The following is a 12650-nucleotide window of genomic DNA, read 5'->3' as shown; positions in this document are numbered from 1 at the left end:
AAAGAAAATGCAGGCACAGGTTTAAAAAATGTATGTTGCGGGGACAGTTGACAGATTACTGCTTGTGGAACTCAATTTTACAACCCCAGGTATCACTGGCTCCAAGACAAACAGTTGATCAACCTTTTTCTGTCCTTGTACGTCCGTACCCAGGTGACCATGTTCAAGCAAGCAGAAAGTTGATTTAAACCTCATAATGACATCAGTTTTAAGCCATCATCTCTCGGATAAAAAAGAATTGTGTTGTAGTTCAAACGTGACTGAACGCTCTTGAGCCACTTGGCAGAGGAGCCTGGGGAGACCCAAGGGAGCCCCTGCTTCATGAGAGACAGCATTAAACTGTGGTCCCCTTTATACCCAGCACCCAATGCCACCCATAGCAGCATTTACACACATGCCATCTCGGGCGCACATGCAGACACCCCTTAGACTCTACATATGCCTTTCCTAACATTGCAGGCGCTAACAGTTACAGCAGACTGCTCAGCATATCCATCAATGCCGCGGCCGGCGTGCTGCCGACGGGGTCTCTGATGTGCCGCCGCAGAGATTACACTGCATGCATCAGCACATTCATTTCTCTCGCATTACACGTGAGCTTGTCTTGTCACTGCCCAATTGCCCTCTTTTTGGACAGCTTAACTGATGTACTGTAACAATGAACCTTAGTGAGCAAACTTAATAGTATAGGAGCGGTGGGAAAAGACGAGAGTGAGGGAAGCCCGAGTCCGGTGGGTGTGTCAGAACAGCCTTCCATGTTTCCAACAATAAACCAGAGGGTGTAATTAATGCAGGTTATAACATTATGCAAGCACAAAACATGCATTAGCCAGAGTGTCCTTCCTTTGCCCCGTGTTCAGCTCCCACTTCTTCCCACCAGACGGCAATGGAGGAGATGCCTCTCAGATGCCAAGTAGCTCAGCAGACAAGGCGAGGACAGGTGGGAGGGCAGGAGGAAGTGAAAGGGGCGAAGAGCCACAGTCTTAGCATTAAAAGCAAAGAAAAACAACAACAAAAACCCTAAGGGACAGATGTTGGGTGTGGTTGACTCGGGAGACAAAACCCAAATAGACACGCCTCACTGGCTCCATGCAACACCAAAAATTTCTAGACAAATGACTGCCTCTTCAGCAGTACAAAAGAGACCCATCATTCTCACCCAGCTTCAGAAGGCAAATGAATCCAGTGCCTTCCTAGGGCAAATCCTAGGAAGCCATAGCTTCCATCTATCCGGTAGCAAGTCCAGATCCGCTACAGCAAGAACTGGGGGCCTTAAGGATGTGGAATCTGCAGTACCACCCGCAGCTATGCTTGCGTAGGATCCCACAGTGAATATCAGGAAGCAAGGATGCTCAAATCCCTCATAGAAAAAGATGTATGTCAGACTGGGTCTTGGTACACACCTAAATTCTCAGCTGTTGCTCAAAAGACTGAGGCAGGAGTTGGAGGCCAGCCTTGGGTTACAAAGCGAGAGATTCTGTCTGGAAAGAAAGAGGGGCAAAATGGAATGGAAGAAGGAAAAAAGGATAGAAAAGAGAGGAGAGGATGCCATGGTATCTGAAAGAACCCATGAACATCCTGTTTAGATTTAAATCAGCCTTACATTAATTATGGCACTCAATACTATGAGTAATTAAACCATTGCTATCTCTGACTACTGGTAGAACAGCAAGCAAGCAAGATATTTGTTCAGCACAAATATCAGTATGGCTTCTTTTCTTTCTTTCAGTGTGTACTTGGGAGAGTCTGAGAATGTGGACTGGGCATGCATAGGACAGTGGGTATTTGGAACAAGGGAACTGGCCTTTAGTCACAGTCATGGCCCTCCGATATCCTCTCCCCCCCCCCCACTCCACACTTCCCTTTTTAGTCTTGAGTAAATCAGAGTTGCTTACACCCACAGGGTCTCCTAGGAACACCTACAGATTCCCTTTGTCTCTGATGCCAGCAACTTTCAAAGACTATTCAAGGTATCTTATCTATTAAACATTGACACTTTTCAGGCTGGAGAGATGGTTCATTGGTTAAAAGCACTGACTGTTTTCCCATAGGACTCGGGTTAGATTCCCAGCACCCATATGACGGTTCACAGCCATCTGTAACTCCAGTTCCCAAAGACCTGAAACCCTCTTCTGGCATCCATAGGCATTACATTCACATAGTGCACAGACATACATGCAGGCAAAACATCCATACACACAAATAAAGAATTAAAGACAAATCAAATGAACAAACAAAAAGCAAGGAAACAAACAAACAAATGATAAACACCAAAAATCCTTAATACTTTTCAAGGAATCAAAGTTTATAAAAAAATAACTGAGAAAGAAAGAATGAAAGAAAGGAAAAAAGAGAGAAAGGAAGAGAGAAAGAAGGAAAGAAAGAAAAGAAAAAAGCTGGAAAAAGTAACTGGAAATAAGTGCTCAATTCATTTGCTAAAATAAGCAGAAAAATATAAAAAAGAAACAGTAACAGAACAAAAAATATTCCGCTAATTTTCAGAAACCAGAAGGATTTTATTAACATTTATGGTGGACATAAAGTTGATAGTGTGCCTAAATATTTAAAAACTGGTATCTAGGGCACTAAAGAGCTGCCCAGTTAAGGCATCTCTCCCAGAGGCCCTGGGTGCCATTCCTAACACTCACAGGGCAGCTTACAATTGTCTAATTCCAGTCCCAGAAGATCTAATGCCTTCTTCTGGTCTCTACATGAATTAGGCACACACGGTACATAGCTCTACATGCAAATAAAAATGCAATAATAAATAGTTTTAAATGGTGTTTATACAAAATATTACTAAGATTTACATGAGGAGCCAAGAATCATGGACTCAGGAGGTGGAGGCAGGAGGATTGTGAGTTCCAGGTTAGCCTGAGCTATGTCAGAAATCCTATCAGAGAGGGAGAAGAGAAGAAGCCAAGGAGGGAGGGAGGAAGAAAGGGGGTGTATGTTCAGAGACAAGAAAGGAAGAAGGAAGGAAAAAAGGAACTTTGCATGTTGCAAAATAAGTCTTAATATGTATGATTTAAAAAGTATGTTTCAAGAACATTGGGAACCGAAATGCCAAAGGACTGCATTGAAACATTTAGTAAGAGCAAGGAACATTAGTTTCCCCTTTCCCCAACCCTGCAACTCTGCCCTTGGGAGCATTCAGGTCCTTGACTCTCCATCCTGACACCAACAGGCACTGCAAGCACCCATATGCTTTTGTGGTTGTTGGCTAATGCCTCTCTGTGCATGTTTCGGGTAAGTACTTCTCTGCATTCCATACAGGGAGATATCAACAAACACCCCATCCCCTCTGCCCACCATCCACGGAGCTGCTTCCCGAGTAATGGATGCATACCTTGAGCAAGAGGTTGGAGGGGAAGGGCAGGCTGCCCGGGCTGAATTGTTAGAAGGCCTTGGCGCTGCAGAGACAGGAGGTGCTGCTGCTGCAGCTGCTGCATCTGTAGAAGCTGCTGCTGGAAAGCCAACTGCTGGGTAGCCACCTGCTGTTGCTGCAAGAAACAGTGAGGGGCAGAAATGAGATGGCCACTTTCCAATGAAGGTTAAAAGTGTACATGTTTCAAAACTCGCCACAAACCTGAGCTCAGTGGAGGGCTCAATGTTAAGGTTTAAAAGGGACACAATGTACCATGTCTGAAGACAGGTAAGGGGGGGAGGTCTGTGTTAACGCTTCTGCTGCCCGCCCCCCTAGGGAAAGGGTTCTTGTGACAAGCCTGCTTTCCTGACAGTAGGAAAAGCTTGACTTCTATAGTCAAGACATGAACTTTTGAGACTTTGAAATCTGTAAATATTCACACTAGAAAGGAGATTCCATCCTTCTAGTCTGCAAGGATTTGAACCCTAAACTCTTGAGGTATAAAAGAACAAGATGTCTTCCTCCCTGCCTGCACCGGCAAGGGCCTTTCACTACTGTTTATCACTTCTGACATAAATAAATGAGAAAAAATCAGACCTTTGAAGAAGAAAAACTTCATCTAATATTGTTAATTAGCCATGACAAACGATGAAATAACATTGTAAATCTTTCATAGAAACAGCCACTAGATTTTAATTACGAACATTCATAATTTAGCAAACAACATCATCCTCCACCATGAGCGTTTAATGTGAACAGGCACTCCAAACTTTAGCTCCTTCGGCTGGCTTGAGTTTCAGCCTCCAAGTCGTCCCGAGTCTCCCGCCCACTTTGTTCTTGAAAGGAGGGGCTTTAAGATATGACAAATATCTCTGTTGACTGGACAATGACAGGAGGAAAACTTTTGTTGTGTAAAACATCAATACATCATTCCTGTGTTTAGCAGGCTTTACCCTAGCCAAAAAAAATTAATGTAGATTTCCTCAGTAATTATCTGAGTGATAGAAAGATAATATGGTTCAGGAATACAATAAATAGAAGGAAATTATCTAATATCCTAAATCTGCTAGGAATCATATCGAGGTGGAGGTCTTGGCTACACTATAGCTAACAATTAGAAAGGAAAAAAATTAACCCTTTCCAAACTGAATCCAAATATATATGTGTGTGTGTCTATGTACATAGATATACATATATATCTTTAAGGAACACACAAGAGCTCTTTTATAATTCTGAATATTATTTCAAAGAACAGCAACACTTTTGCAACTGAGATGATGACCCAGTGTTGTTAGACCCTGCTTCGCTTAATAACGATACTTTACAAACAACTGCCTTGACTTTAACCTAGCACATGACCTCGATCTGATATGGCCATAAAATGGTGTGTGCACCAAGACCTTCTGATGCAAAGTTCAAAGGAAGAGAAAAATGGTGGTTTCCTTTTGGCCTCTGTGTAGTTTATTTTACAGTTAAAAAAAAAATAAGGAAAAAAAAAACCCATCATGCTCATATTAGTAACCAATTTCAGACTTACCACCATGCCACTGAGAAAGTTAATTGAGTTTCACTCCAAAAAAAACAAATTCTATACCACTAACAACACAAATTTAAATAAATTTAAATGAAAAGCCAGTACTTTCATTTTAAGAACAGCATGCAGAAAATGATCCAATTGTTTTTACCCCTTCCCAAGTTACCACGTTAATGTGAAACCCAGTGATAGCTATATTCGTGTCAAAAGGATTTTTTCCCTTCTTCAACAGATATTAACTCAAGACATTAAAGAAGGGGGATACAGACACAGTCAAAGACTGGGGAATTAGCCCCTGTTAAAGTCAAATATAAAAGGGGGGGGGGTGGAGGCTAGGGCGGGTGCTTCCTGTCTTACTGTAAATGAATGTTTAAAAATTGTGTATTTATATGAAATGACTGATGCCTTTTTCTGTTGTCTGTGGCCATCCCTAGGCAAGGCCCATGAAAGCTGTCCACGTTTGAAAAGCCAGGATATAAAAGTATACAAGGCCCATTGTCCCGAGAAGAATTTAAAAGCAACACTGGTTGCCAAACCGTGCTCCCCACCCAGTTACCAAACACAGGATACGAGGCCGTTTGTTTACTTCTCACAGTTGAATGCACACAAAAAAGGTCTCTGCACAGTCCCCGGACAGGTCAGCAGGCAGGGTTAAAATGCTCAAATGCCCTGATAAACCTTGCGTTTTGGGTCCCCTCCCCAGAGCTGCAGTCAAAGGTCTGTTTTCCTTTCTTTGGCTACTCCCTACTGCCTAACATAAACTGTCATAACTGGCCAGGACAAACGGCCCTTTTAAAACAATCGGCTTAGCCACCCCACCACGCAGGATGGCACCCCCACCCCCCACCTACGCCCAGCTAGATTTTAAGATGAAGTCTCCCATCTACTTTCCAAACTACGATGAGTCCAGGACCCGGGAGCTGTGCTTCCATGGTATCCTTGCCTACATCTCTGACACCATCAACACCTATATCCAAAGGAACATCTTGGAAGTCAAACTTCCCCAGGGGGTATCAGGAAAAGACAGAAAATGTACTGTGCTCTGCCTACAAGTTCACAGATAGTCCAAAAAGGAAAAAAAAGTGTGTGTGTGTGTGGGGGGGCAGGAGAGGAAGTACGTGAAGGGAGAAAATGGTGTGCCATTAACAACAGTCCATTCCATAAAGGAATACACTGGCTCCGTCTGCCAACGTCTATGTTCAAACCTTGCCAAAATTATCACCGCCACGTCACACCACAGCAGCCACCATGTGACTCTCTCACTGTAGCACAGGAGGGACCAGACCGTCACCTGCATAATGATCTGGGGACACAAGCCCTTGACATCGCAGAGAAGCAGGATTTTCTAACAGTCCGGTGGCGCCATGAACACACAGTGAAACCCAAGGACACACACTTGTCTGACCCCACCTGTCTGCCTGCCTATAGATACGCTGAGGCCGCATCAAGCCATGAGCCACAGTGAGCCTACAGTCCTCAAGATGCAAACAGACAAACAAGAACAAAAGCCGACTACAATGCAGGAGCCCCTTTGCCTGTGGACGCAGTGTGCTCATCTGGCCATCGATCTCTGCCCAAACTCTCAAGTCACTATCATGTTTATGCTCCCCCCAACAACAGCCGTTCGGGAACTCTCTTCTACTGGGGGAACTTCCCCCACTCCTCCTCTCTCTGGAGCCCTCAGAGCTCATCTGAACTTTCATGTCTTCCCAGCACGCAGATGTGCTTCCCAAACTCTGTCCACAAGACCAAATAAGAGGTTAATAAGAAGTGGCAACGGGAAGGAAGAACACAGCCCCTGGTAACTGATAAGAGCGGCGGTGGCAGCCCTTTCTAGTGCGTCTTCAAATACAGAGTTAAAGATCTTTAAAAAACTAAATTTTGATGCCTTTGAAAAGAAAGAAGCACAAAATAACAACAGGGGGTTATTGCCTGCAAGCCACGGGGGAGAAACTCCATGATTCTTCTTCTCCCTTTTGAAGGCTGTGAGAAATCGGATTCAAAAAAGCAGCGGCAGAAGGGGAAACCTCTTGAGGCTGTAACCATTTCCTGCGATCATGCATAATGTACTTCAAAAGTGGGTTGTTACCAATTCTGTTGATCAATTGCACCTCCTTCGTAGCCCTTCTTTTTTTCTGCTGTGTTTACATCTGATGTGACTCAATGACAAGCACTGTCTGAGACTGTGAAACAGGCCTGTCATGTTGATTTATGGGCGCATCAAACCCCAACTTGTCCAAACTGAAGCTCGCAGTTCATTAATTAGAGACTTGTGACTTTGAAGTCAGCTTTCAGACTGTGGTTTTTAACATTTGGCTTAATTTATATGCTCTTGAATGTGGATCTCTAAGGGGAAAAACTGAAATTCCCTCCTTGTCTTTGAACTTCTTTTGACCGCACAATAATCATTTCTTTGTCCAGAGTGATGCCTGCAATCCCGGAGTCATTAAGGCGCATTGAACTGCCACTGATGAGTAAGCCCCGCTGAATTAGAAAAACAGCCAGGAAAACAAAGCTGAGAGCCTTCTGCGGGGTGATATCTCACAATTACATGCCTTCCCTCCCCGTGCCATTTCCATTTTAATTACTGTTAGTCCTTTAGATTTACATTTTAGACACTTTTTAATCTGGTCGCTTTTTTATTAGAGCAGCGCCCGGTAGCGAGCCACTGTCCTTAAGGCTGTGTCAGCATTTTCATTAATATGCCTCCTCCCTTTACCCCAAAACTGCCCCTGCTCCACGGGGGGTTTACAAGCAGCCTGCTAAACAGGACTCCGGGGTGGGGAAACTTGGCAGAGCATAGGAAACGTTCCCAATTTGTGCACAGGGAGGAGCTGGCATGGGGAGAAAAGTCTGGTAAACTCCCATGTGTAAAAGCCATCGTACAGACTCGTGTGAGGGGCAGGGATGTGGACTCAGTCACCTGGCAAGACGCCCCCACAAGAGCAAAGGAATTGACTGCGGAGGGCTGGCAGAGAAGCCAGGAAAGAGGGTAGCACGCTGTTTGTGGAATTAGAAATTTTGTGGTCACAGCGAGAGATCCTGAAGCAGAAGCTTCTGGACCACTGTGGAATGTGAAAGGGTGCGAGGACGTCCTAATCCCTAGGTGGCTCCCAAAAGTGACACCACCTCGGACTCATGGAGCACACCGAAGGCTAAGTGGGGATGAACCCTCCCGGGAAAGTCTCAGAGTGTACGGGGCTCCAAGCATCACCTGCGTGGGCAGTGCAGCCAAATGCAGTACATTAGGAATGCTATAAAGAACTGGAACACAGGAGGAAATGCAGTGCAGTGTTTGCTTGTTTGCTTTTCCTCAGTCCAGTACAGGTGACCTGAGACCAAGTCCCTTGACTTTAAGTCATGCTATCTAGTGCATGCATTAAGTAATTAGGACATGCTCAACATGCAAAAGGTCAAATGAAGACGGGCATGTTTAATCACACTCTAAATGTCTGGTTTGCTTGCCTGACACCACAAGAAGCTAGCTGGCCAACGGAAAAGGCCATTGCCACCTGCCCAAACACTTGAGTTCATCAAACAAACAAACAAATAATTAAATGATGGAAAACAACAACAACAACAACTAAGTGTGTGTGTGTGTGTGTGTGTGTGTGTGTGTGTGTGTCCTTCTCCAGTTTTGTCCCTCCCCATCCTGGCTGCATGCTGGTCCTCCGCGGTACAGAAGGAACCCAGAACCCTGCTCCTGATGCTGTCACCACAGAGCTACGCTGTGGTGGTGATGTAAAGTAAGGGATCGAGAAATCTTAGCACAAACAGGACAATAATTCTTGGTCTGAAAGCCGAGAAGCGATAGAGTCAGCTGAGTTGGGCAATCATTTAAAAGATGAATGACAGTTTAATAGCCACTAGATAGTCCCCTGAGATCTGTGGTTTGAAAGTAAAATATGCATTGTCGGTACCTCTTTCGGCTGTTTTCCAGCATGTTGCTGTTGGAGGAGTTGAAGCTGCAACTGTTCTTGTTGTTTCTTATAAAATTCTTGAAGCTGCTGCTACAAGGGAGAGAGGAGGGGTCGGTAAGTAACAGAAGAGCAAGGCCCACTGTCCCCATCCACGCCACGCGCAAACTGTGATTTGAAAAATAGCATCCTTTTATCTACAAGGGCCTGACCTTTTACTCTGAATCCTGACAATAAATTCCACGGACACTGACTATTCTTGGCATTAAGGTCTGAGGAGTAATCTCAAAAATGAACTGATGAAAAACATACCATTTTCTACACAAATTAATTAAAATAAGGCAAGGGATGACCTTTGATTGTACAACAAAGCCAAGATGCCCTTGCAGAGTCTGGTCAGTCTCCAGTGGAGGCTTTCTAAATTACGGGGGGAGGGGCAAGGAGGGTCCCACTCTTGTATGCTTCAATGATGTTGGGAACTTCCTGAGTCTATCCTCACCCTTCTGAATCAGTGACTTCTATCCCTGTGGCAGCTAGCCTTATCAGTTGGGTTCAGGCTGCCTCTCCAGTCTGAGGATTATGTCCCCGAGACCCAAGGGCAGCTACAAGTTTATCTGAGCATCAGTATGTGTAGAAAAAGTAAACTCTGTGCCTTGAAATTAATGAACTCCAAAATGTTTCTTTTGTATGTTCAAGAAAAAAAAAATTTTAAGGTAAGCCTTAGAGTTGAAATGGGGACTTCAAGAGCTGTCTATATAAACTGTCTTCCAATGTGCACCTCAAGTTGCTCTGATTCATGCCACTCAGAAGCCTCTAGGCTTACCAAATAAGAGTGCAAAGCCACGTGAGTCGGAAAGATTTTTGTTCCCTATCAAGTCCAATCACAGCCCTAATATCGGTCCACAGGGCACTCTCCAGACCCAAGGCCTGGACCTGTGGCATCATCCTGCTCCTTCAGGGGCACAGATGTCACACTTATCATTTGGGGGCCAGGTGGGGTTCTGTGCCCCTTAGCCTGCCACGGTCATTCTTCCAGAGGGAAAGCAGCTGTGTGGATGAAGGGGCGCCACACACCACGCTGTGGGGTTCTGGGTTGTGCGGAGCGGGCAGGAGGACAATTACCTGTTGAAGCATGAGGGCCTGCTGCTGCTGGAGGAGAACCTGGAGCTGCTGGGGGCTCAGCACTTGCTGCTGGAGGATCTGCTGCATTTGCTGGGGAGTGATAACCTGGGGTGTCATCATAGCCACTGACACGGGGACCTAGAACAGTAACGAAGGGTCAGTAAGGAGCCAGGAAGACACATACCCTCAGCCTCCCGGGTGAAGAGATACAACCGCAGATCCTAGATTAACCCCGGTGGAATTAGCAGGATCAATTTTACTGTGACGTTGTTGCTAAGTACCAAACTCAGGACATCACAGATGCCAGGCAAGTCAAGAAGTGGAAAAGAAAATCGTGCACCCTGGGTGGTTTCAGGAGTAGAGAAGGAAGCAACACTTTAACAAATGCTCTCAGGATCAGGGCAGACCTATCCTTCCTCACAACAGATCTCTACCTTAACAAATGCTCTCGGGATCAGGGCAGACCTATCCTTACTCACAACAGATCTCTACCTTAACAAATGCTCTCGGGATCAGGGCAGACCCACCCTTCCTCACAACAGATCTCTAGTCAGAATGAGCTGTGAGAAGTTAACCTAGACTTCAGTTTTGTTTTAGGGAGAACATTAAGGAGGAACAAACAGTTTTGTAGCTTCAGCTGGTATGACCCACTTCCCTCTGGACAGTGATTTTCAGACTCATCCAGGATGCTCAGGTGGTGCAGAGGAGGGCGGTGGGGAGAGAATCGTGGACACACCTTCTGAGCTTAAAACGCGGCCCCTTCCTAGGACGCCTTTTACCCTTCCTTATTCAGCCAGCATACAGATGTCTCAATTCTTTCATATTACGTGTGATACCAGTAAAAGCCGCTTTCCATGACATTTCAGTGACAAACAGCTACAGTGATGAACTTGATAGCATTTCGTATTTGCAACTGTTAACACGTTTCTGCACGGGCATCTCTGCAAAGAACCTGCACACTGTATCTGAAAGGATGATGTCTTGTTCAGATAAAACACTGACATTAAAATGACAGGCTGTCTTGGCCAAGGTTACACAAATTGTATTCAAGCGGATACCTAATGACAATGCTGAGAATTCTGTGAGCTTTCTAGAATGTAATTTAGCTATTCAAAATAATCACTGCACTTGTGTTTAATTTTCAGACTACATGAGAACCATTTTGTCAGTCCCCGTAATCCAAGAAGACTACTTCATGAAAAATCACCCCCCCTATAAAAAGATAAGAAAAAAAAAACAATAAAAGACAAGAGCCAAATGTCTAAGAGTAATATTTAAGCATCTTACTTTTCTTTGGTTTTTTTAGCAAATGTGCCAGCAAGAAGCTAGAAGCTGTAAAGGATATATACTTTGTTAAAAAGGGTCTGCTGTCATCTCATGTATTACAATAAAAGGTAATAATATGTTTTGCACTTTGCCTGTGTGCCACTTAAAAAAAAAATCCTGCAGACAATAGCTGATCAAAAGATAAAAGAATTTTTTTAAAAAAAAATCTTTTGGAGGAACAGTAAGCAAAAGAGAGAAACGGAGTGTTAATTTTATGTTACATAATGTCTTAATATGCAGTTTATCTTGACTTTTTCACATGGCTTGCCCTGTCATTTGCATAGCGAGCTCTCATTCCTAATTTCACACTCATTATGCACTGATGTCCCGGTTTCTCAGCATCACTAATTTTGATGAACTAAAAGTGGTTGCTGAAGGTCAGATTCGCATACAGTGAGCATCCTCTATTGTTGTTGTGGCGTGTTGTGTGTTGGGGTGAGGCTGGGGGAGCGTCAGGTGCAAGTTTCGGATGTTTCGAAAACATTAGCTAGAATACTCAAAAAAATTTCATTAACCCAACTCAGGGAGGTCATCCATGAATTCTTCCTATTGCAGTGGTCTTTTAAGTATAGATGTAGTTACACTGTAATTTAAAACAGATGGGCATGTCTGAATATTTTTATATGCAAAAAGGGACAGATGTATATGAATGGATAAATTATCCTTTTAAAAAGATAATTCGCAGCATGAAATATCACCAAGGATTGGAACACTGAACTTGCGTACAGTCTAGGGCAAACGCCAAGAAGACATTATCAAAACATCTAACCATCTACGCACTAATTCCAATTAGTCGATTTTGTCTTCACGCAGAAGAAACTTTCTGAATTTTTAAAATATGCACTGGGTGCCAGTCGTGATCTTTGGAGCTCCTGAAGTCAACATATCACAAAAGAAGTTTACTATTCCTTGAGAGTCGCATGGCCATACAGGAGGCTCCCTGAAGCAAACAAAGGAGCCATGATGAAGGTTTCTTTTTCTCTCTGCATTTCTTGGATGGCGTACAACACAAATAGGCGTGAGCCAAATGTCTAATGGCGATGGACAGGAAAACAGACAGGAACAGGGTGGTGTAAAATCTGAGCTGGTGATGAGCATGAACCTAGAGAACAGTGGCAGAGAAACAATCCCTTCATCGTCACTCCTCAAAGTGGGCTGGAGCCCCTGGAAAAGGACACAGGTCAATTTAGGGGGCTGATGGAGACACTATGAGGGCCACGAAGATTCACGAATGTCAAATCTCTTCTAACTGGATAAAGAGTGTATTCTATAGTCTATTATACTTTAGTAAAGTTGATTTAAATCACTGTAGGCAATATGTATATTTTGCTGAATTTTTTTATCATATATTTTAAAAAGCATCTTAATTTTAAGCCTGGTAAAA

The 12650-nt window shown here is 44.0% G+C and overlaps 1 protein-coding gene across 15 annotated transcripts in view; it reads right to left on the bottom strand.

Moving 5' to 3' along the window:
* Foxp1 (forkhead box P1) overlaps positions 1–12650 on the bottom strand; it is a 609381-nt gene that overhangs the window by 79647 nt on the left and 517084 nt on the right. For 11 of the 15 annotated variants that reach the window (XM_075983344.1, XM_075983343.1, XM_075983358.1 and 8 more), the window contains 3 exons: positions 9941–10078; positions 8822–8911; positions 3350–3503 (listed from right to left, as the gene is read on the bottom strand). In XM_075983344.1, the coding sequence (XP_075839459.1) occupies positions 3350–3503; positions 8822–8911; positions 9941–10078 (382 nt within the window). The remainder of the gene's footprint in view (positions 1–3349; positions 3504–8821; positions 8912–9940; positions 10079–12650) is intronic. The other 4 variants (XM_075983349.1, XM_075983347.1, XM_075983356.1 and 1 more) reach the window with 1 other exon arrangement.

Source organism: Microtus pennsylvanicus, chromosome 8 (genome assembly GCF_037038515.1).
Source record: "Microtus pennsylvanicus isolate mMicPen1 chromosome 8, mMicPen1.hap1, whole genome shotgun sequence".
In the NCBI taxonomy this organism is placed as follows: domain Eukaryota; kingdom Metazoa; phylum Chordata; class Mammalia; order Rodentia; family Cricetidae; genus Microtus; species Microtus pennsylvanicus.
Note: the sequence above shows the minus strand (reverse complement) of the source record. Positions and strands in the feature narration are given on the sequence as shown.